The sequence below is a fragment of the Pelmatolapia mariae genome, linkage group LG10_11 (genome assembly GCF_036321145.2).
Source record: "Pelmatolapia mariae isolate MD_Pm_ZW linkage group LG10_11, Pm_UMD_F_2, whole genome shotgun sequence".
Taxonomy (NCBI): Eukaryota; Metazoa; Chordata; class Actinopteri; order Cichliformes; family Cichlidae; genus Pelmatolapia; species Pelmatolapia mariae.
The window spans coordinates 26,425,064-26,450,026 of NC_086236.1; the positions used below are offsets into that span (position 1 = coordinate 26,425,064).

The 24,963-nt window shown below is 40.0% G+C and overlaps 1 protein-coding gene across 8 annotated transcripts in view; it reads left to right on the plus strand.

Annotated features, from left to right (window-relative positions):
* msi2b (musashi RNA-binding protein 2b) overlaps positions 1–24,963 on the plus strand; it is a 256,295-nt gene that overhangs the window by 167,592 nt on the left and 63,740 nt on the right. For all 8 annotated transcript variants that reach the window (XM_063488313.1, XM_063488312.1, XM_063488316.1 and 5 more), the window contains exon 8: positions 20,942–21,024. In XM_063488313.1, coding sequence (XP_063344383.1) covers positions 20,942–21,024 — 83 coding nt within the window. The remainder of the gene's footprint in view (positions 1–20,941; positions 21,025–24,963) is intronic.

Consider the following 24,963-nt stretch of genomic DNA (forward strand, 5'->3'; position numbering starts at 1 on the left):
GAAAAAAAATTAATCATTTTATTGATGAAAAGCTGATTGCAGTCTGTACCACTAGTTTATTCTCTCTTTTCTTCTGCAGCTTGTTCAAAGGAGGTATCAAAGCACTAAAAATGTTGCTTGTTAGATTTTGTTTTGTTTTTTTCTTCAGTTAGTTTTTTTGGTTTTGCATAAACACAAGAAGTTTTATCATTTCGGTTTTCAGGATCCATGAAACTCTCACTCATTTGAATGCCATTTACAGCTGGCAGTAAAGGGAGAAATGAGTAAGTGAAGACCAAGATACATTTAAGATAAAACTGCAGGGTAGAAGCAAAAAGCACTACCTTCATACAACTGCAAAGGAATGTTTAGTGGGCTCAGTAGTGGTGGTGCACTGTCCCACTGAGCAGTGTTGATGCACATTTGTCAGTCACCTGAAGGAAACTTTAAATGTGATCTACAGAAGTCTGTGAAGCTTAAGCAGAGATTATGATATACTTTGGCCTTTGGCCACAGGAATGAAATATATCCTTGATTTGCAGCATTTGATGAAAACTGCTAAGTCATAAACATCTGGGAACATTTTATTCCTGTAAGGGGAAGATTAATTGGTTCAGTTTTCACTAAATATCAGCAAGTCTTGATACAGGTGCCACGCAGTCAGTCTTGAAATTTCAAAGGAAACAGTTTAGTTTCCACAACAGGATGATGATTCAAAGCACTCCAACAGGTTTCTGTTCCTAAGTCAAGAATAGGAAGATGCTAAGCCAGCTACAAAAGCCATATTTTTCTCTTAAACTGGGTTTAAGTTAAATTGATGAAATAAAAACTAATCATGGCTCACAATGGATGACAAGTAGCCAAAAATGGCATAGACTTTTCTTTCCCCCGCTTTTCATTGCAGCAGATGGGAGAAGGAGAACACTTCATCCTCAGGTTCACTGGTCCTTTGGCTTCTTCTGGCGTAGCGAATCCATCTCCCCGTAGTCACTCTAGCTTCTGGGTTCTTGCCTATTCTCCTTCCCTCTTGTCCTCCCTCCAAAAACTGACTCATTCACTCATTCCCTCCCTCTCTCTCTCTCCCTCCTATCCACTCTACTCTTCCCAATTTGGCCACCAGGGAGGTGTGTGGCACTGGAGCAAGCATTATTGATAGAGCATCTGTTTAGACATGGTGCAGGATCTGTGGCATGTGGGCGAGCAGCTGGGGGTTCGAGCAGGGGAGACATTATGTCATATTACATATCTTGAGATGTCTCGTTCACTTGTATCTATGCCCATTTCACAGGCACACACTCCCACAGACACTCAGAAACACAAACACATGCCACCGCCATCCCGCCATGATTATTTTAGTTTCCATCTTACTTGTGTGAATGTGAAATCCCAGACTCCTCACATATGGAATCAGAATAGGGTCATAAGTATTGTATCTGTTTATCAGCATATCTAAATGTGTGAAAACATTTTGTGAGAATACATTAAAATGTGTGATGTTGGGGAAAAAAAATTATATATATATATATATATATAACAGTATAATTCTGGTATATGTATGGAGCTGTACATAGCTGTGTATAACATTTGGAGCAGTGTGAGTGAGTAGCCTTTTTGCTCAAAGAGTTAGAGAGGAAAGCATAAATTATGTGCATATAATTAGACAAGTTAGTGCAGCTCCTGCTAATGTTAGCTATTCAGTCAGTGTTTTGAGTGGGCTCTCTCTGCTTGCATTGTTACACTTGTAAATAAAAATAATACAAATTTGCTAGCTTAGGCCCTGTAGCTACACGAGGACAGAGCCAAAGCTAGCACGTAAATAGTTTTGAAAAAGCAAGTTGTCTTTCCACAGGAAGTCTGTGCATCTCGCTGCTATAAATAATGGATCCATCTTAAAAAGCTGTTAATCTAATACTTAATAAGGAATACAGGCAATTGTCTGGCTAAAATTCAGTTGAATTAAAATGCATTGACCAGTAAACCCTGAGCTCCAGATAGAAAACTTTTGAGTTGATAAACTAATCTACCTTCAGGAAGAAATAATGTCTAAGAGACTATACCTTAGTGTAATTGTATACAGTTTGGCTGATCCCATGCAGCAAGAAAGTGACTATGTGATTGGATGATGATATGGTTGAGTGTTTGAGCATCCCCACTGGCTTTTCAGGACAAACTGTGGTGCGCAAATAAGCATTAACTCTTTACCCCTTGAAAGTCTGCTAGGAGTAACCCTTGAAGTTCTTATCTGAACTGAGCGGTTTCTGTTCAGGCCTATAACGAAATGACTGGGTATCTACCACAAGTTAGTGAGCATGGCGTCTGGTTATACAGCTACCCTTGGAAAAACCGGAAACCATGTCTTTGTTGATATATACTGAGTTGTCAAAGCTTGTCATTAAGGGTACAGGAAAGGTCATCAGATGCCATCTTTGCTGGGGAAAGAGCAATCTGGATTTTTAAATGGAACTGATTTTGAATTTAACTCATAGCTCTAAAGTATGATTCATCCATCCACTTAAGTTCTATGTGGTTATTTTACTCATTATTAGATCAAAATATATTTAACTAAAGAAAAAAAAGAGTTCATTTCCTTTAGGCAAAAACTATTTTTGCAAATCTTTCTTACTTGTTCACAAGATGTCATCTAATCTACTGATCTTCTTACTGATTTAAAAAAAACTAATGTATTGATTTTGATATTGCAGGGATGGCTTCAGACATTTTTAGACAAATTGCTACAGAATTTCTCATGTCATGCTGTCCAGCAGCAGCTACAAAACTCAGTTTTAGAGGCCTATTTGGACAAGGGAGCCAGAGGCGAATATCCTGGCATCATAGGTTTATCAGGGAAGCCAGACAGACAGAATACCCAATCCAGATAAACACCACACATCTCTAGATGGCTCGACTTTTCAATGCTCACTCAGTACACTGCGGTCCACTGCCAACAGATTTTCATCCTTGGCAGCCAAGGATTTTATTGTATTTTACACTATATGAAGTGTGTCTTTTTATGATGTAAAATGATGGTGGACCTTTTTGCCACTGCCTCCCCCCACATATATTCTCTGGGTTTTACTTTCCACGACCTAGAATGTCTGTGGTTTAGAAATAGGAGAAAGCACAGGAAAATTGTAGAAATCAGTTTACTATTGACTGTAGAAGTTGTTTTTCTTTGTAGTACAAACATTCTCCAACTCCATCACGAACTGACTCAAAATGATCACACATCCTGTGTAACACTGCACCGGCTAATGTGCGAACAGTAGACTAATCCTGTGGCCAAATGAGTCACAAAGCAAGGTGCCCAGCAGCATTAAGGGCTCTGTCTACCTACTATTAAGTAAATGGTGGCATGTTATTAAAATCCTTTAAGAATTTTCCCCCACTGTTCATTTTTCATTTCACAATGGGAAATCAATTGCACCACAGTACACTGATATCAGCCCTGCCATTCTCAAAAAGCAGCTGCTAGTTTATTTGGTTCATCATTTCGAAGCAGTAAAGGCACACATGGAAGAAAAATAAGAATGTAATAATGGCTGCATTCCCTTTAAGGGTTTTCAGGTCCAAGATCCTGGCACGCATGTGCTTCAGTGGAGCCGAGGCCATTGTTAATTATTCGCTGCTCCTTGTGATTGTCCTGCTGTGACAAGACAAAATGTCAGCTGTGAATTATTTTGCTAGATTAAACCTCTTCTGAGGACTGTGTGTGAGTACGTATTGCTTGGTGTCTCACTGATTATTCAGTTAGTTTTGTTGCACCTGTTACTGCAGCTTAATACATTTGTGATTCTTGTAACCGCTGTTTCGTGACCACGCATTATTCTCTGCATAGCTCCACCTAACTTCAGCCTAATCAGAGATGTAATCAGCCAGAATAACTTACAACAAGTGTGTATGCACGTCCCTAAACACCGCATGGTACAACAGGAGATATTTTAAGTTTTTAATTTTAATTTTTTTGTTTTTTGGCTGATTAGACTCCCTGTTATTGTGGCCACACAAGTGAATAACACAGATCCAGAAAAACCTGTTTCCTGGTGACGTGTGCTATCACTTTGATGCGTGCGACCCCAGTTGACCTGATGTCCAAAGTACACAGATCGAAATACAACTGAGTGTTCACAGTCATATTGGAAGTCCCATATCTGTGCCCGGAGGTATTATCACAGGATGAGGGGATTTTTACAGTGTTAGGCGTGTTGTTTTTGCATTGTGTGACATCTCCCTTTCTGTTTGGGTGAATTGGTGTTGGTTTGTGGGGTTTTGGTGATCTCATCAAATCAATCTAATATAGTTCAAAATTTGCTTGCACAGATACTTACATTTTAATTCAGCAGTTTGCTTTGTGCTTTAAGTATGCAAACTGTTCAGCGCACACCTGAGCTCTGCTCATGAGTGGCAGAGCTCAGGTGTGCACAATCATGTCATCAAATTAAAAAAGCTGTCATTTTAAGCAAACAGACTTCTCTGAAAAGGTGCAGGTGCAAGTCCAGATCATGACTGAAGTAAATTTACTTCTTTAGCTGCAGCTTGGCTTGGTTTCATTATGTGCTTTTCGAAATGTTTTTAAAGTGGTTTAGTGGTTCACGTGTGTGCCTGTAGGAAATTCTTTTTTAATGTCAGTAATTTTCAGTATTTTGTCATTATCCCCTGCATATGCAATTCTGTCTTTGCGCTTATCCTAGCCCCCAATGGCATTCAATCCTATTAATAATAAGCCTAATAGTAGTGGGGGGTTTTGCCTTGATTTAAAATTGGCACAAGAATTCCAAATGCCTACACCAGAATTCCTTTTAAAAGCATAAATACCTTTTTTTCCTCTCTATTGATTGATAAAGAGAAGATGCAGTGAAGGCTGATTGATTTGTTTTTTGTTGTTTGTTCCTTTTTCTTTTTTTCGAGCGGGAATGGGGTGGCATAAATAATAACATTACAAGATTTGCATCTGCCACTTCTCATTTGAATTCCACTCAATTTCCTCTACAAAAGAAAGTGTCTAAAAGCCTACTACGTAGCGTTTGTGGACGGAGGAGAAAAATTGGCCCAAATACATTTTATGCAATATTTCATGTTAGGCGTAAAGCAAAAATAAAAAGCCATGATGCACCACAACGAGAAAACAGAGAGTGGCCCTGCCTTAATTATGTATCATAAATGTTAAATTGTTGGCTGATTTAGCTCAACCGCAGAGAGGGCAGGCTATTATTAGAGGAGACAAGCCTTTATTTGTAATTTCCCAAGCTTTATAAGGGGACATTTCACTTTTTTTTCTTTTTTTTTTTTTAAGAAAAAAAGCCTGCTTGTCTGATCTGCCGTCTTTGCTGAGTTAGAAGAGTTCCAGTATGTCAGTGTGTATTATCCCTTACATGTCCCTTCCATAGAAGGCTTTTATTGCGAAGCAGGTGCAAAGACTTGATCCCTTTCTATTTTAAAATGTTAGCTTTTAAAAGAGTACAAAGGAGAAGGAGGTTTTGTTTGAATTAATACCAACTTGATGCTGTTTTTGAACTACAGCACTATAAGACTTGTGTTTTTTCTCTTGTCTCCCTCCCCTCACCTACCCACCAGTCGTGGCAGATGGCTGCCCCTCCCTGAGCCTGGTTTTGACGGATGTTTCTTCCTGTTTAAAGGGAGTTTTTCCTTCCCACTATCACCAAGCACGTGCTCATAGGACGTCATCTGATTGTTGGGGGTATTATTGTAGGATCTTTACCTTACAATATAAAGCACCTTGAGGTGACTACTGTTTTGTTTGCATCTCTGACAAGGCTGCTCCTTCTCTTTTGCCGAGCAGAATTTTCACAGTTACTCTGATTTTTCCATCATCCACTATTTCAGCTGCCTAGGGAAAACTAAGATGGCTACGGGGGAAAAAACAATTGCACTTGCTTAGTTTTTTGGTTGCAAATACAGAAGCGAAGAGAATTACATAGTGTTTATAGGTAATCATTCATCTGTAGCCACTGCATTTTGTAATGGACCTTTATTTCATAACAACTTGATACAAAGAAAAATGTCAGTAAGTACATAAACACTGAGAACGTGAGTGAAATTTAAACAAAAAAAGTTAAAGACGTATGTTATAGTGCTGCTTGTACACAGTGCTGCCATTTTAATTATCCTTTACCACAAGGGGTTTGGTTTCCTCTCTTTACTTGTTTCCCACATGCCTGCATTTGTTTGTTCACCCCGAGCAGTAATATGAGACTGAGACATTATTTTAATGCCAGCTTTTATCTGATTATTATGGTGATCTTGTTGCATGAGTTGAAGATCTTGCGTGCCGATTTGTATTTGCTCAACTTTTGGTAATTTCCCTAAAGTGTACGCAATCTTAGGGACACTGCAGACACATTTTCCACTCAACTGTGAAAGTGACAGCCCAGTTTGCCTGCTGTCCTGACACTGCAGACACTGTTAGTGGTCAGTTATGGGTTTATAGCCAGGGACAGAACTGTCTTCCATGCCATTTGTTGTGTCTGACCTTTAAGATGATGAAGCGTAGGGAGAGTGACCCCTGGCAGGGTTTGTTCAAAGAGCAGCCTCTTGGTAATGGGGGGTCCAGTGCCTGGCAGCCTGCTGGGGGATTGATCAGCCCCTTACTCAAAGGCCAGATACAGAAAACCTAGCCAGAGGAGAAGGCCATGCAGGACGTGGAGCCATCCTCTGCTTTGAAGCCCTCTCCAATAGTTCAGCTGCTTCACTGCATGAATAAACATGTCTAATGCCTATCTGTTAAGCTGCTCTGTCTCTTCCTTCTTCTGTCCTCTTCTCTCCTGGATGAGCTAACAGTGAGGCTGCTGCAGATGGAAAAGATATGAGCGGAGGTCACAGAATCCTTTCTCTCTTTTTTGTGTTGCTCTTTCACTCTTTCCCTTCTCTCGCTCTCTCTCTCCCTCTCTTCTTTCTTTTTCAGCTTGCTCCTCTTCTCTCTCCCAGCTTCTTGTGTGTATACTTCCTGTGCTCTATCCTTGTTGCACAGGATTAAATCCACTCATTTAGAGCTTGCATTGCATCCACAGATGTCAGCTTTGAGATTGAAATGAGCTCCCCTTCTGTAAAGAGGCAGAGTTAAAAGGAAAATTCAGAGAGGGGGAGAGGGAAACTAAACAGAAAAGCAAAGTCTTTTCAGTTCCAAGTGTAGGCCAGAGTACAGCTTATAGTCACATGTATGTTGCTGACCAAGGTTTAAAGTGACTAAGTGTCGAATCTAACGCTTACGATAGACGCGGACCACATTTTTGGTGATAAACATCGCTTTGCATTTAAGTCTGCTTGTCTGACATCTCCCATTGCATGTGACTGACAAATAACTTTAAGTACAAACAATTATGTCTTTTGTGAACTGTAATCATCATGAGATGCAAACATCGAAAGTCATATTTACTCTGGTAATACACAGCAAAGTATTCTTTTTTTCTTCATAGGCCAAACAAATATGTCAGATGTGTTTTAATACCCGGCATTGTTCACATCTGTGATTACTAGCTTTTAGTGCTATTCTTTGTTGCTGTGACACCATTGTCAGGCCTCTGTTTTATGTCACCCGTGTGCACACCTCACGCACCTGCATGAGATAAAGGAAATGGCAACCCGCTTTCAAAAGAACACCTTCACATCACTACTAGAGATCTAAAACTCCATTAGAAGCTGTAAGTGTCTTTACATTCGTGCATTATCAAAAGCCCTGTAGGTACTTGAAAGCACTTTGGTTGGACACAGGTCTGGCAGAGCTGCTTAATGTTGAAACAATGCTGATGTGTGCTTTCAGTGTTTTCACAGTATGTTTTCTGCTAATGACACAAAACTGCAGTGACCAAGGTCTGCACCAATCCCCAGTTAATTAGCATCTTAAATATTTTCTCTCAGTTCATTTATGCCATGTGCTGTTGAGATGTGGTGGTTTAGTAGTATAGCATCAGTGATGACAGAAGTGAAGCCAAGGAGCAACCAAGTCTGTACTGAGATGTGTGCAGCAAGATCAGCAACAGAGCTGAATCAAAGCAGCTGGAGTTTGGGTGGTCCAGTTCGTAAATCGCATCTGAGCACTGAGCAGGGCCCCTACTCAACTGCAGTTAGAGCAAGTCCACAGCCTCCTAGAGCTCTGAGAGCCTGTATTTGTTATGACTTGTTATGGTCAGCCTTTTTCATCTGCGCTAATTTGAGATCGTGACCTTTTTCTACCCTTCCTCAGGTGTTTCTTTGGAAGACCTAACATGAAAGACTAACACAAATCAATGAGGTGAATAACTCCAACAAAGACGTAAATAAGCAGCAGTTACGGCCGTCCGTTGAGCTTTCTCATCTATGCTAATCACTGCCCAAAGCCACTGATGAAAGGATATTCCGAAGTTATGAAGACGCTGTGCTGTGTTCAGTTTATCGTTTGATTATATACCCAATTATAGTGCAAGTAAGCAATTAAACGAAGCCTGGATGTTGAGAACAGATTCTGTCTGCAATTGAACTGCGCTGCTACACTTTGGGCACCTCACAGCTCTAATTTTTCTGCCACTGTGTGAGTGTATGCGTGTGTGTGACACAGAGAGATAGAGAGAACGGTGTTTGATGAAAGAGGAGTGTTCATGAAGCAGCGAAGTCTTGATTACAAGGGTCAATAGTATCAGAATGGCATCATCACGCATTGCTGGAGGATTCCATGATGTCACGATTTGCTGTATGTGGGCTGGCAAGCGGGTGTACGTGCAGGGATGGGGAAAAGGGTTTTTTGTGAGGACGGTGCTCTTCACGGTAAGACCATAACAGCATCTGTAAAGTAAACACAAGTGGCAGTTCCGCCTCTAAGCATTTGGCTCACTCAGTGAAAGCAATCTCTGCTAAATGGTAATGGGACTCTGCAAAGTGGCATCATCAGTGTTCTTCATTTCAGATAAACTGCCACTGTGTCACGCCTTTAAATATACCCTATGCTTTAATATTAATAACAATCTGGCCATACGGGCAATGAGAGGCCTAATTCACTTCCATCACTTGTTACTTTGTATCCTCCTTGTGTTTTTAAAGGCTTGTTATTTGCAGAGTATTATTTTGATTAAAAGGTTTAAGTCCCTTCGGTGAATCTTCTGTAGAAGCTCCTGGGAGGTGTCTGCATCGACAGCTTCCTGCCAGCTTTCCTGTTCTGAGCGAAAAACAATTTCCCATGAACAGGCTTCTGAGCGATCCACTTTTCCATCTCTCTGCGTTCACGTGCTGCTTATCACCCCCCCACCCCACGTTTTTCACTTTCTTCAGGAATGACAAATGCTAATTAGGTTTAATGAAACTTATATCTATATCAATAGGTCAGACAACACAAAAAGTTCCATTCATTTCATGTCCCACATTGCTTCACACCTCAAAAGAAATTCATCATGCTCCTCAGAGCCTTTTGGAAAGACTTCTGCCCTAACCTCCCACCGCCTCCTCGCCGCATTGGTTGTTACTGTATGTAATAGAAATTGAGACATCTATTAAACTCGGCCTATTGCTTGGCACAAAAGAGTCTGACATTCTTGAATGAAGAATCCCCTTGTGGTTCCAACCTTCGTATCTCATTACACCCATGCTCCATTCGCACTAAAGAAATTCTATCAGTGTGAGCAATTATGTCCAGGTTGGTTTTGCACAGTTTTAGAAGTCATATTCTAACCACTCATGTTGCTAGCCTTCTGCCCTACCCTCAGTAATGTTTTACCGAACCTTGCTTGTATTCGTCTCTACCCTCCTCATTGTTGCTACTTAAATTGTGTGTATTCAGAAAATGAGCTGTGCTGCTGTTTAGCCCACACAAGTAAAAGATGTCTTCAGGCAACTACAGTGGCATCATGAAGAGATAGAGGGATAACAGTAACTCAAGCAGAGGAGCACAGACACTTTTTCAGCGCTTATGTCTGTTTCTTTCTTTCGGTCACTGTCTCTCCTTTGCTCTTTGCCTGGGGATGTGTGTATTTATACTATGGATTTTAACAGAAATTGATTACTCCAGAAGAGAGCAAAAATGTTTGCATCACCTTATTATAGATAGAGGTCACTTCATCGATTCACAGTAACTCGCTTTTGTTTTTTGTTTTTTTTAGAAACACTGTCAAATTTTATTGTGGTGAGACTAAAGATGACAAGAGGATATTGTCCTTTGCTCAGGAAAGAATAAAATCTCACCCCATATAGCTGTACCAGAATATATTGTAGGCTGGATGCCTTTACTAGTCCGCCAACTGCCAGAGCAAGATTTAACCCTGGCTAAAATGTGCAGCACATCACGGCTGCACTGCAGTAGGTTATCAGTAAATAACTAATGTATATAAAACCATGGACTATTGATTTGAAAACTGAAAACTGTCTTCTTGAAAAATTACACCATCTTTTGTAGACTCCCACGGATTGTCATGTGCAGGGTTTCCAGGCCCAGGCTACAAAATATTTTTATCTTGTTTGTTTGTCACTGTGTCAGATTAGGTGATTATAGAGGTAGAAATCGTACTTTTTCATGACTGAGAGACCTGAATGAGTCATCAGGAAGCTAGCTAGCAGTTTCCTGAATAGACACAAACAGACAATGGAAGTGGCCACTGAAGCTGTTTGTATGATACGAGCTCACTTGAAGGTAGTTCCGCTTACCTTCATCATTCCTCCATTTTTATCAATTAAAGTTGATTTTTGAAGAACACACACAAAAAAACATTGACGAGTGTCTTATTTACACTGGTCAGCTTCACAGAAGTCAGGGGACTATCATCAACGACATACTTAAACTGTCAGGAGAGGTTCCAGTTCCAGCATCGGTTTTCATCCATTTCGACACACTGTCCAAGATGAAAGAGTTTTGGTTTGACGCTGACTGATCAATGTTGTCCTAATCTGGTCATAATCATGCAAATTACCCCCAGTTTATGTGTGTGAATGTTAGGTGAAGCACTAAGCTATAGAGAAAGGCTGTGTATGGATGGGTTGTTGTTAAAAAAAAAACAAAACACTTTCTGTACAAAGAAATTAACTCAACTTCTGATGATGATGCTCCATGATAACCATGTGAGCTGGTTCTGCAATAACACCTCACTGGTGAAAAACCTGTATCTCTCTGGTGATTAGGCACTAACACCACAACTTCTAAATCAGTATAGCTATTTTGGGAAAATTTGGTTGACTTGCTGAGATGATAACCCCTGTTGTCTGACTGTATACCATGATTGCTTTTGGATTAGAGAAGTAAAATATCAAAAGAATATTCCAGGTATGTTAAAGCTGCCTGTCAATTAATGGTGCATCAGACTTTACACTGTATTAGGTGCAGTTGTAATTCTCTGTTCTGTCTTGACGTTGGATCTTATTTGGCCGTGGTCTTTTTAAAGATATGTTTTGTTTTCCATAGGTTTCTTTAAAATTTCGTTGTGGTGAAATTACTCGCAGATACTTTTTACATTGTCGATTCATTCCAATTATGGTCTCTTTGAAATAACTCGTGTGTAACCTTTTTGTTCATTTGCTTCATTAATGTTGGATGACGACTCTGTGCTGGAGGGTGAAACTACTTGTTGCAGCTAACCCAGTTTTCATCCATGCACCCACTTTCAAGAGAACCTTTTGTTGTGAGTATTATAAATTATAAAGAGAGAAAAAAGTTGTAAAAGAGAGATCCAGAGAGTAGTTTTTGTAAATGGACTGAGCTTTTTGGGAACCAGCCCCAGTATCTCATGACCTAATTGCGTCTGTAAAAATAGTTACGCTGTGTGTTATGCTCTCCATTACTAACATGTGTTTCTACAGTCTAGCCCACCTGTCAGAATCTAAATCTCAGGTACTGTTATTCGACATTTCTGGGTTACATGGAATGCATGACCATTTAATCACAAGCTTACTAAACAACACAGAGTTCTACTTTAGCACCATAATCACCACTGCAGAGTGCTAGGACACATGTGCAAATGATTTTTATCCCGATTCCCTATTTGGTCAATAACTATATATGAATTTGAGTATGTACTGATAAATCGCTCTTGGCCAATAGTGGAGCTAATGACAAAATGTAAAAGAATTTAAGGTACTTGGTGCCAATGAATCTACTTACTATGTACTCACATTTTAATTTCACAAAATCTACTATGATCTCTTGCTTTGTTACATTTGTGGACCAACAATAAAACAAACAGATACACATTCTCCTGTCTTTATTAAACATGCTGCTACTTGGATTCATTTTATATGTAAATTCCATCCTTTACTGCTATTCATTTGATGATCACCAAACAGATGAGCAAACCAGTGACTCTTGTTTGTGGAATTTGTTTAGAGGGGTTGACTTTAAAAAAAATGATATTGAAGCTATGTGTCAGTGTATCAGCAATGCACCGCAAGAGCAAGCAAAACAGTATATTACCATATTAATATTTTTCAGAGGCTGGATGGTGTGAAACATGAACCATTTCATTGATAACAACTTTCACAGGATCCTAATGCTACAGATGCTTTTCTTTAGATGTGTCTAAAAAAAACGGAGGGATTTCAGGAGTGTTGCTTCTTTACTTAGAAGTGAGCACACTCGAAAGATCACACTGAGAGAACAACATGCGATCCTGAGAGGTGATAAGCAACAGCAAAACACCTGCAGAAATAACTGTAACCTGCTAAAATATTTGTTTATGTCTCAGGTTTCCAAAGGACCACGTGCATAGTCCTAGAGATTTCTGAGAGACTGTTTGTGTGCAATTTATAAAACACTTTACTAATTTTACAGATCTTTCAAAGCACTTCACACTACAGTTCACATGGTACTGTTTGTCTCACATTTACACTAACACCAACATTTTAACCCCAGCTTAAAGCATGGTGGAGGAATCAGCATGGTCAGGGCCTGTACAGTTATTTCAAAAACAGTGAAGTTAAGATTGCATCAATAAATTCTACAATGAATGTCAGTGTAGCAGTCCATGACCTAAAGTTAGGAAAGACTACTTTGGATGTTAAAAGCATTACAGTCCTGACTTTACCCATTAAACACATCACAATAATAATTTTGTGGCATGACCTTTCAGTCCAGCATCAATGATTATTAGTTTTGTAGGGACGAGTCATCCAAATTTTCTCCTCAATATTGTGCAATTCTCATAAGCAGCTACTAAGTAGGGCCATATCTCCACACTACCAGATTCCCTTGACCCTTTTTACAACAGCGACCTCCTCTTTAAGCCTTGTGCTGTGTCTGTTGGGACATACTGTTCAGCAACACTGTTTCCTGAGCTTTTATTAACATTTTTAGATTTTTCTCTTATCTTTTTCGCACTCTCAATGTACTGGTGTGCACGGCTGCAGTAGCCTAAACATGAGCACATGTGCTGCTACCAGCTGCTCATCCTACGCTGTGTGCGTCAAACCAAGCCTGACGTGGCTCTGCTTCTGTTCCAACCAAATAATTGGTTCAGTGCAGCACTATTTTTGTTCTTTTGTGTTGTCTGTGTAAACCTGGGATGGAATGAGTTCTATCGACTTTATATTTATTGTATCTCATATCTCTGTTGATGATCTTCTGTATTTTATCGCCCAGCCCTACTACCAAGTAGCTGTTTGAGGTTGCAAGAAAGTTACGAGTCTTACTAAAATCAAGAGTTTACATTAATACATTGAGTGATTACTCACTTAGTTCAATAAAGATGTGAAAATTAAAGCTGTTATTAGTTTTGTTGGATTGTGTTTGTTCCAATTCCAAAGGGTTCACCAACTATTCAGCCTTTCATTAACTAACAGATTACATTACCTGATTATTTCATTTTACTTAAATCACCTCACTTTTAATCCTTGCATATTTGTTCCCATGTGAAGAACAGTAATAAGAAAAATAATGCTGCACATCTAATGTCATATAATGACAATTATGCTCTTGAAAAACTTGAACTTGGTCCTGCAGATAATTATTTCTCACGTGTTTGCACCAAAAAGACTTTGGCACATTTGTAGAAGTTTGCTGAGCCCTCTGGTGAAATCCTGCTCTAAGGCTGTGATACAAATGGACCGAAGGTCTTTGTCAAGTCCGAAGTGCAGGGTGATTTTTCTCCATCTAATGACTCAGATAAACACTTGTGAACAAGTTCAGCTCTCTGGCACCTCACCTTTGGGTAAACGTGTCACTGTTGTATCGGTTAGTTCACACTGTGGTTTGCCTTGTGGAGACATGTATAAGTAAACCCTTCTCTTTATTTCTGTGAAATCTTTATTCACACTCCTCTATACCTCCAGTAGTTTGCAGATTAAAGTAATTAAAATTTCACTTATACTATTTATTAGATACATTTTTATTTATTTTTGTAGTTGTCTTTGAATACTCTTCTTCTTTTCTCCTTTTAGCTCTTTGTAGAGTGCTGCTCTTAGCCTGCTGTCTTGGTGCTGGTGAGTAAAGGGGAAGTTAGTCACCTTCTCAGCAGATAATTGCTTCCATTCAGTTATTGTTAGAGCAGCTTTGTGATCATATAGGAAGAGAGAAACTCATACTTATAGGTATATTGTTTGGCACTAATGAGGGTCTTTCTGGAGGTAGAGCGTGTTAGAAGAGATGACGAGCACTGTATTCATTTTACCGGTGCACACTTTGTGTGTTTCTGTTGAGATGGCCATTACCACCATGACCAAACTACAAATGAGCATTTACTAACAACACAGATTTGAGTTGATATGTGTTACAGTAACAATTAGGGATATTTGTTGGGATGTCTTTCTGTGACTAAAGCGCAAGTAAAATCGATGACATAGTAGAAGTGCAGGCTACGATCCTCGTATGTAATTCAAGTGTTACAAATGTTGTGTGTGCTCATGTTTGTGTATTTGTTTGTATGGCGATGGAGTGTCTCTTTAAGTAGGACAGTAGAAATTGATGGCCAACTCAGAAAGCTGACCTACATAGAGGCACAGACAAACTAGTTCCCTCAGCATGCATGCTGAGCCCAGTTGCTCTGCAGAAAATGCAGAGGAAGCAGGCATATTGTCACTGTAAACATTTATTAAACGCATATCCTAGATCCATCCATCCATTCGGTAGTCACTTATTCTGTTTTTTTAGGTATAAATTATGCCGCCACATCCCTAGGGTGGTGTGTCTACTGTGGTATAGGATTATTTTGTTAATTTGATGAAAAGCTAGCATTTATTTCTTCATTTATTTTTTTTCATTCCATGACCTGTTTATCGATGTTATGAGTCCTATTTTCTATCTGCAGTTTTCAGGAGTCAAGATTAATGGAGAAATGTAATTGATCAGACCAGAATATAAAAACAATCCAAACAAGTGGTGGCGCAAAGTCATCTGAGCACCATAAAATGATAAAGGCCAAGCGTGAAGAAAACCACAATCATATTGAAATCTAATTACACCAATTTATAGTCGCATTGCTTTTATCTAATTGTTTTCTGGCCTCTTGCTTTATTTCATTCTGCTGTTGAAAGCTCCTTCATGACATTTCTCAGCAATCAGTAGATGTCCTTTTAAATGTCGAATAAACTAATATGTTCCAGCGTTTTAAAGCCTGAGAACTTTTGCTAACAATGTAAAACACCACGTGTGATAATTGTGGCTCAATTTTAAGCTAGTTCTCCCTACCACCTGATGCTCTCTCATACAGCCACCTACACATACAGTACGGTAATCATCACCTTTACTTTTTTGCTCAGACGGAGGGCTGACACACTGCACACTGTGCAGACAGGGTCCAAAAAGAGAGATTTGCACTGGTTAAATCTCACGGGGGCTAGTGCATTTACACACCTACACAAAGCATTTCATTGTAATTGACATATTTTCTGTACTTTTTTTTCTTATTTTTAATCAGCTGTCAAATGAAACTTCCCACCATATTAAACTTATGCAGTGCACATTAGAAACTGCACATTTTATGGCATTTTTACATAACGAGGCTATTTATTAAGTAACTAAGTCCATTATTACCCTGTAAAAACAATCAAATAAATAATACATAGAAAAAGTAATAATAAAATGCAAAGTTAGTACTTATTTACAATGTGTATTTCTGTCTGTTGCCCAAGAAAATATTTTCTTAAAATCCTTTTTTCATCACAATGACCAGTACAAATCTGATTGTTTATGTGCACACAGTACTATGCAACAAAGATTAAAGCCATGAAAAAATGTACTATGATGAATTCATGTTGCAATCTCACAGCTAAACCAAAAACTTCTTATCAGTCTCATCTTCTGAGTGTTGTCTGAAACAGTGCTCGTGGCTCACTCCATGGTGCACTTCTGGGATTAATTTTACATCGAGCGTCTTCAGTTCCCCACAGACTCATAGGCATCAAAGCAGTCATATTTATTTGTTTTGGATTTTTATCAGCTGGTGTCTTGACTTGTGACTAGGGAATCCGGGTATGCCTAAGGGACCTGTAATAACTCTTGGTGTTTGTCTTTCTGTTTCTTTTTGTGTTTTTGTCTATTAACCAATAAGAAAAACATATTTTATTTACTACAGATAGTTGTCAAATCTTGTTGCTAAAATTGAAGATGCGTTTACTGTGGGTATAAAAAGACAACACTTATAGGTGGAAATCTGCAGAGATATGATGTAAACATGGCCATCTAAGTACATAATGGATTATACGTTGAGTCTACTTAGACGGTGAGATCCTTTTCAGCAGCAGTGCACTGATCAGTAAACATTCATAGATGTGTGCTTTTTTTCCCTCTCTAATGTTTCAGGAGTTTTTAAAAGAAAAATATCTCTTCCTATTCACAATATTTTCTTAAATTTGTTCATTCTCTATTCTCTCTTCTCAGCTATATGTGCCCTGTGCTGTTAGAGAGTTCATGGTGTTAACTGTATTAAACAGGGGATTAATGCCCGGGGCTCTGGATCTCTGGTAATAGCAGACGGAAATACTGATCAAAGGACTCTAACTGTGCCGTGGGTGTTCGGACTGCCTCTGTCTGCTTCTCTGCATTACAAGAAGATTGGGCTTGGAGGATACACCATATAAGCAGACAGCGCTGGAGCTTTCTGTAGGTTTACTCTGGGATGGACAGGTGAAGGTCCCATCAAGTATAATTAGGGCACGACTACTAGTTCAGTGGTAAAGTATAGATAATATGAGACAAGATAAAACATACCTTTTCTGTCCTTTAAGCTTGGTGGAGCAGTTTAGTTTTGGGTACAGTTATGCGTGTTTGTGTGTGTCTACATGTGTATGCACATAGGTGCTTTTGTCTTCTCTATTTGTGTCTGTATGTTCCATTTGTGCTGCATCCCAGAAGCTATGAACAACACATCCTCCAGGCTTCTTACCTTTGTGGTGACAGGGTCAGCAGTCAGAGCTGCTTAGCAGCATGCTCCTCTCATTACATGCATCAGCAGCAATATTACAGCCCCTACTGTGAAAGCATTGGAAGTGCACGTTTATAAGCTTTAATTGTTTGCTAAGTGGTTAGACATATTGAAAGTATCTAACGTGTAAAATGATCAGCCGTAGTTAAAAGTTCAGCTGTCAGCAAGGAAGAGCCCTACACACGTCTTTGTTAAGAACCTTTGTGTCTTTTGGTTCATTTGTGCTTAATATTGACCTAGAAAGGTGTAATGAGGTATATACCTTATGATACATATGTGCTATGCACTTTCATGAGTCATCAGGGACATGGGCTATGGCTGCTATACATAGCAGCTGTAAATTAATGTTACCCTTATGTCTTCTCCTTGCATGTTTATGTGCTCACAAATCTTTTACACAATGGGGTAAAGTAAAATCATAATAGTACCCTCACTACTACTGCAAATGTTACATTTAACATTTATTTATTTTCATTTATTTAAGTTTGGTATTTCCAATTTGTAAGATTTGTGTTTATAGGTGTATTAGCAGTTACAAAGATGCATTTAAAAGTCAAAGAAGTTAAAGCCAAGAGTTCTCCATGATTTTACAAGTTTTCCCAGGCTTGGTGGGGCTGGTTGGGTTAGGGTGTGTGAAAAGCATCAGAGCAACAGAAGCAGAGAAACCTGCACTGAGTGTGAAATAAAGACTGAGTATGATGAAGTTGGTAAATGGCTGTGAAAGTAGGCTCCCCACCGGTTCTGTGGAGCGGCGAAACGAGGCCAAGCCCAGTTCTGGCTAATAAGTGTGAGCAAGTGCAGCCAAGAGGCCTCAGCCAGTGGCCGCATAACACCTATTATCAGCCTTACTATAAGACATCCATGTGTTTCCATTTACAGGGTATTGTTTAAGCTGTGGGAACGTTCTTCGGTGTGAGGATGTTGACACGTCTCTGCTTGTGTCTGTCAGTGCTGACAGTCTTTAATAGTTTTGTGGGGGTCAGCCTCCTGCTACGTGTGGATAGTTGGAGGAAGAATGGCCAGGATATATGAGGACAATCTGGCTCTGCTGACACCCCACCGAAGGAGGATGGGAGAAAGGAATATTTCTGTTACTGCTATTTTGTGGCCTGTAATTGTCTGTAAGGTCTGTAAAATAGGATAGTAGAGCAAAGAGCTGCACTGCAATGGCAGGGGACAGAGGTTCAGAAAGTACACAGGGGACTGATAAAGGAGGTGTGTGCTGAGCCGACGAGCGAGAAAAATGTGGATGTTTGTTGTGTATTGTGATATTGTGAATGCTACGGTGTGTTCTAGTGGTAGTTTTCACTACAGCCAAATGTCTTTCCCCCCCCCTTTTTTCCGTTTAAACAGATCCAGTCATGGGTGGAAGGACCCTGCTGGTGGTTTCTGTGGTGGTGGGCTTGGCCCTGACCCCAGTGGATATAATAGTGCAGTGGAAAATGTCCTGTCAGTTGATGGAGGAGCTGCCTGTAGCAGCAGGAAGGAGTGTGGCGACAGGGGCCATGTGTGTTAACCTCTTTCCTTGTCACTTTTTCTGTCTTTCTGCCCACCCCCTCTCTACTTTCATCTCCACCTTTTTCCCTTTCTTTTTCCATCTTTGTTCCCCTAGACTCCACTCCCTCTACCTACAGACCTCCATGACAAATTACTCCTGGCGGTTGATTTGTTGGTTGTCAAAAGTGCTCCTTGTGCCCGCCATGAAGGTGGGGCGAGCAGGAGTAGAAGGTGCTTCTCCCCAACCCCCGCTCCCTGCGTTCCTGCCCGTCGTCATCACCTGTCCCCTGCCTCCCCCACCCTCTCACATACGCTCCCGCTACAACTCAGTTCAGAGACATCTCAGTGGATATTCACATTGTGTCTCTTAAGATCTCATTAGATCTGATGTTGTCCGTATTTAATCAGCTCGCACGTTGGGTTTCCAACCCTCTTTTGACAAGACTGTTTTGATATGTTCTTGCTTGTGTCAAAAGAGAAGCTTTAGGAGAATCTTTTGTTATTTACGTAGTAGGAGGAAGTGAAGGAGGAGCAGAAGAGAAAAACGTGAGTGAGAGATAAAGACTTTATGACAGAACTATAGATGTCACTGTTTGTGGTAGGCTGTCTGCTGTAGTAAGTAGCAGGAACAATTCTGCACAAAGAAATCATTATTTTTACAGGATGATCTGATGAGGTAATAAGCAATAAGCAGCTTAGGATGCTAATGTACTATAATATACTTCATTTTCAGTCATGTTCCTGCAAAGATGTGAATATTAAGACACTTAAGCTACTAAATATTTGCAAATCAGCCTGCTTAGGAATGGGTGATATGGATAAAGTACAAGGTAAAATATTATGATCTACCTGAAACTAACCAAATGGGAAATGCTTTTTCCTTTGGTTTAAATACCTGACAAATAAAGGTGTTTAATCACATTGATTCAAAAATCCTGCAAATCCAATACTGCCAGAAAGTGGTGCTGCTCATCGATTTGCAGCATAGCCAGCAAAGGCCCAATACAGCAAGATATATTAAAAGGATAAACTACCTCAGTATAATAAATACAGCAAATTCTCTGATGGTTGACAAATCTCTCGTTTGTATACCCTGTGGTGTCGTATGTGTTGTTAGGCGAATATGTGCAGATGTGCGGGAAACTAGGCTCCGAATAGCTTCCCCTCGAGTCCTTGACCTTGAGATTTGTCCTGTGAAGTGGATGATGACTGAGCTGATGCCTGAAGACATGGATTTGTCTTCATGTTCGTGCGAATAACAACTGTTGTTTCACATTTGTGTTTAGCTTTCGTCTCACATTAGGTAGACGGTTAACATATACAATATTAGACGGACACACTGCGGAGTGTGTCGGCTGGACGGCGTGTTGTTTATTGCAACGGCTGTTTAAGCTCAGTCTGTGGCGATTTTATTTCGTCAGGTTTTTGCTGTTTTTTAAAAAAAACCTCATCTCCCTGTCAGTCCCTCGCACTGCTTTATTCACTAACTGTTTGGCTTTCGAGAAAGTAATAGAATATGTTTTCCTTTCAACCCCAGCTATACAGATGCTAGATTGCTTTGTGTATCACCATCAAAACACAGAAGAGCGCATTGCAATCCACTTGTGTTCAAAAGTCTAAAACCATGTTGTCTCTCTGTCTCTCTTTTTTTCTTTTTTTAAAGAGGGGTTAAGCTTTTATCCTATAAATATGGCATGAAAATCCCACTGTCAACGACACATTCATTCTAAGGCCTGTATTAACATAAAAATGAGGGCTTGTTATACAGTGAGATTTCAATAAAAAGAACACAAAATGCATTTAATGAAATTCAGATGCTGGGCCCTAGCTCCCTGAATCTCATTAAATGAGCTTTGTGCTGTTTTTCCATCTTCTTTTTGTAGAAGAGGTCCTTGAGTGCCCTTAATAATGTGGCAGATTTCATCATATTCCTGATTTAAAGAGGACAATGTCTGTCTTGTTCACTTGTTCTTTTCCATGCCCAAGCCAGTCTCCACAGATGTGCTTGCATAGTTTCTGGATCTGGCTCATGATAATATTCCATCTTTTTTCTTTTTTTTAATTTTACTTACTGAAGTTTTGTGAAGGTTCTCCACTAACCCGGTCTCTTCTTGTGCCCCCTCCCTCTTCTGTTTCTCTCTACATAGGATTTGGTTTCATAACATTTGACAGTGAAGACATCGTAGAGAAAGTCTGTGAAATTCATTTTCATGAAATCAATAACAAAATGGTAAGTCTACGCATTATATTTTTTCCAATTCCAGGTGGACGTCGAAGGATTAATATTTGATTTCTTCTTTCCTTAGTATTAATAGCACAGCTGGTGTGGGTGCGTATGTGTGTGTCCATGTTCATATGCACAGGCTAGCACACACACACACACACACACACACACACACACACACACACACACACACACACACACACACACACATATAGACACTCTGTGGGTCTCAGGGATGTGAAAGCAGTGGTGTGTACTGCCCACAAACCGTGAAATTGTGTGGCTGAGTTCTGCCTGTCAGGCTGAGGGACGGGAGAGTGGAGCCTGTCCCTCTCTTTCTGAATCCCCTACCATGCACACACACACACACACACACACACACACACACACACACACACACACACACACACACGCATACACAGGTAGAGATGTCCAGGGATCCAACAGGGAGGCTACTGGCAGAGGCCGAGTTCATTAGTCAGGGATTAACACCTTCCACAGAGTGCCAGTGATGCTTGTTTTATTTACACCAGTAATATGGTCATCCCAGAACTCCTCAGAGTTCAGCAGCAGTTTTCTAAGTCATCGTGTAACTTATGATAATTGGCAGGAAGCGTTTTCAGTGTAGAAAGTGTGACATTAGGTCCTCCTTCACCCAGTTCCACCCTGCAGGTGTCTTAAGAAATCCTGCGCCATTTAAGCACGTTTGCGGACGGCAATTGATTGGAGGAATAGTCGTCTTCAGCGGTGCTCCTTCTCTTCGCTGTACATCTTCACTCTCTTTCACAGTTCTTCCCTGGAAATGACTGACTGACTGGGTATGTGACTGACAGGACCAGTGTAGTAGAACCGTGTTCACCAGGGACCACTCCAGGTCACACATGACCCCCGGTATATGTCCCCGCGTGTCTCGGCACTGCATCACAGTCAGCGCTCAGGACCGAAACACAAAAAGCCAAAGTGTGACAGAAATAACTGTGTGTGCATGGAAGGTAGCGTGTCACAATCAAATGCTTCAGAGCCTTTGATTTGTAGACGCAGCACCGTGTGAACACACAAAAATCACGCAACGGTATGAAGTGTAACATCTGACAGCTGTAGATTTTCTAAACCCTTCTCTTCAAAAAAAAAAAAATTAAGTTACAGAAATAGTGGATGCAACTTTTTGTTTGTTACTAAATCTGAGCTCTGGAGAATATCCTAGCTGGCATAGTTTGAGCCCCTCTCCACCTTTTTACCTTAATTAAAAATTCTCATGATGTAAGTCAAACTCACAGCCTGTTTGTTAGAACTTGTAATTGGATAATAAATGAATCTTGAATTGTGTTTCCAATTACGAGGCTGAATTTCCTTAACTGAAAAAATTTGTTAATCTTGCATTTTAAAAAATACACTATTATGTATCAGTATGTTATTAAATTAGTTGCACATGAATTAAGGTTTTTAAATTAGGTTTAAAAGAGCACGAGTGGACTGTTCAGATTTTAAAAACACAAAACAATCCAATCTTTTATAACTGTCATTACTTAGCAAATAGTTATATGAAGTTCAGAGCAGTTAAATTATTTGCTTGTAAGCTTGCATGAATTAAGAAATTACAAGGACTTTTAGAGAACGACCGCTGCACAGGTCTTATACTTAAAAACAAGGCGTTACCCATGCCGTGCATAGCAGTCGAAAGCAAATACCTGTCAGCAAATATTATTAGAAACATAAAATCTCCTGATACACCTCAGTCTAACAGGCTTTATGTGAGAAAATGAGCACATGGTATATACTTGGTCAGCGATGAGGTGTATGTGCAGTCGGTCCACTGTAGCTAGCCCAGCTGCTCAAAACATCTGCTCAAGTGGATTCAAACTCACAAATAGTGTTACTGTCGTGCCAACTTCCATAGCCCAGGGATTCTCTGGCATTTACATTCCATCGGCAAATACGCTTTCTGTCCAGAGAAATGGAATCTCACATACAGGAGAATAGTTTTATTAGCATTATTCAAAGCTATACTGTTAATAAGTGCGATGTAAAAAAAAAAAATAGTAACAATGTTGTCATGAAAAGCATGTGTGCTCTTTCATGCACATTCCAAATCTTTGCCTAAACGGATGATATAGGAAAAATAAGAATAAGAATCTTCTAATTATACATATACATAGAAAAGATTGTTATTACTACAGAGAGGAGTTTTTTGAGGAAGCGGATTAGAGAGAGATGGATGAGAAATTATAGGCTATTTTTGTGTTGCCATTAACATCAAAGCTTTCTCTGATGCAACAGTCACTGTATGGAAATGACTCGCTGTTACGTCACAGTTAATAACAGTTACTAATGTTGTTATTTATTTAACCTTTGCTGCTGAAGTGCTGTGTAAAGTGTAAGATTTGCGACTGCGGGGGATGCATGGGGAGTTTGAGTGGTCAAAAGTGCATTTGACACACTGTTGTGCATTGACATGTTGAACCTAATAGGGCGTGCACAGAAAATGTTTCAAGTGCCACATAACTGCAAAAGCTGTATCCCTAGCCTGGTCACTCCGCCTGGGAGTCCTAGAAACCCTAACAGACAAGATGAGATGTGTTTTTTTTCTCACTTGGGGTGGAAAGGACACCGTAAGGTCTGGTTTTCTAAGGCTTTTGTCACCTTTGTAACAGCCCCTGTTGGCAGTACCTACTGCACATTAAGTTCCTTTGGATACAGGAAATAAATCTTCTACAAAGGGCTGACATCTAGGAAGGATGTCAAAAGAGAAAAGAATTTGGAGTGCGTTGAGCATTTTTCTAAGACACAAAATGTTTTTTACCTTAGTTGCTCATAGGAGGAAACTGGTTATCCGGTGTCTGAAGCACCAGCACATAAAATAAAAAATGCCTCCTGTCTTCATCCTTATGAAGTACTATACAGAAATAGACCTCATCCATCCTCCCCATGAGTGTTATCTAAGATGGTTCTTGAATAATTGATGCAGACAGAAATTCCACCCCACTTGGGAGGGATGTGGATGTACAGGGCAGCCCACCTTCTCCTTGCATGTCCTCTCAGGAGCTCTGGCGGTGTACCAGGGTCAGCGTCCACTCAGATGTGAGGGACCGGACCTTTAAGTGACTTGGTCGCTCACCCTGTGTTCATGTGCCACCGAGGCCTCGCTCTCTTAGGAGCGCTTCATCTGTTCACTGTGAGTTCTGCCTCATACATAATTAAAAATAGGGTGCTGCTTAGCAAGAGTCTCATAACCTGTGACACCAGCTGCACTGACTTCTCCATTAGCCTGCTTTAGCAAATGTAGGCTGTGATAAAAGTATCGATCATCCCCTCCAGGGCCACACGTGATTGTGGAAACATGATTTAGCTACCGTGGCACCCACCCCTGTATTAAAACCAGTAAATATTTTCAGAGTAAAAAAAAAAAAATCAATACTTGGGAGATTACGTGACAGTTTTCTGGTAGTTTTTTTAACACTTTATCACACCTTCCCCATATATGAATGTCTATATCATATTGTGGCGAGACAGCACCTTATTAACAAGTAACGGCTGTGACTTGTGTTTTCTTAGACAGGAGTACCCCCCCACCCCAACAAATCACATACACCACCCTGCTGTTATGCATGCACAGCTAATTCATAATAATACCTATCAAGTATTGGCTTTTATGAGTGAGCAGTGTGCCATTAAAATGGAGTCACATTGGTTTCAGTGAAGTGCTTTAATGTAATGTTCTTTAATGTGTTATTTTCAATATTCAGCGAATGAGTAGCAAATGATCACAACAGGAGGGAGGAATTTTCTGTTCGCTGTCAATTTCTCACTGTGTCTTCCTGACATGACCAGCCAATTACTGCGCCGAGGAGAATAAGCTCCGACTCTCCAAGTCGCTAAGGAGAAGACTAATATAAGTAGGCGTTTATACAATAGCTCCTAATGCAAAGATACAGATGTACTCTGCAC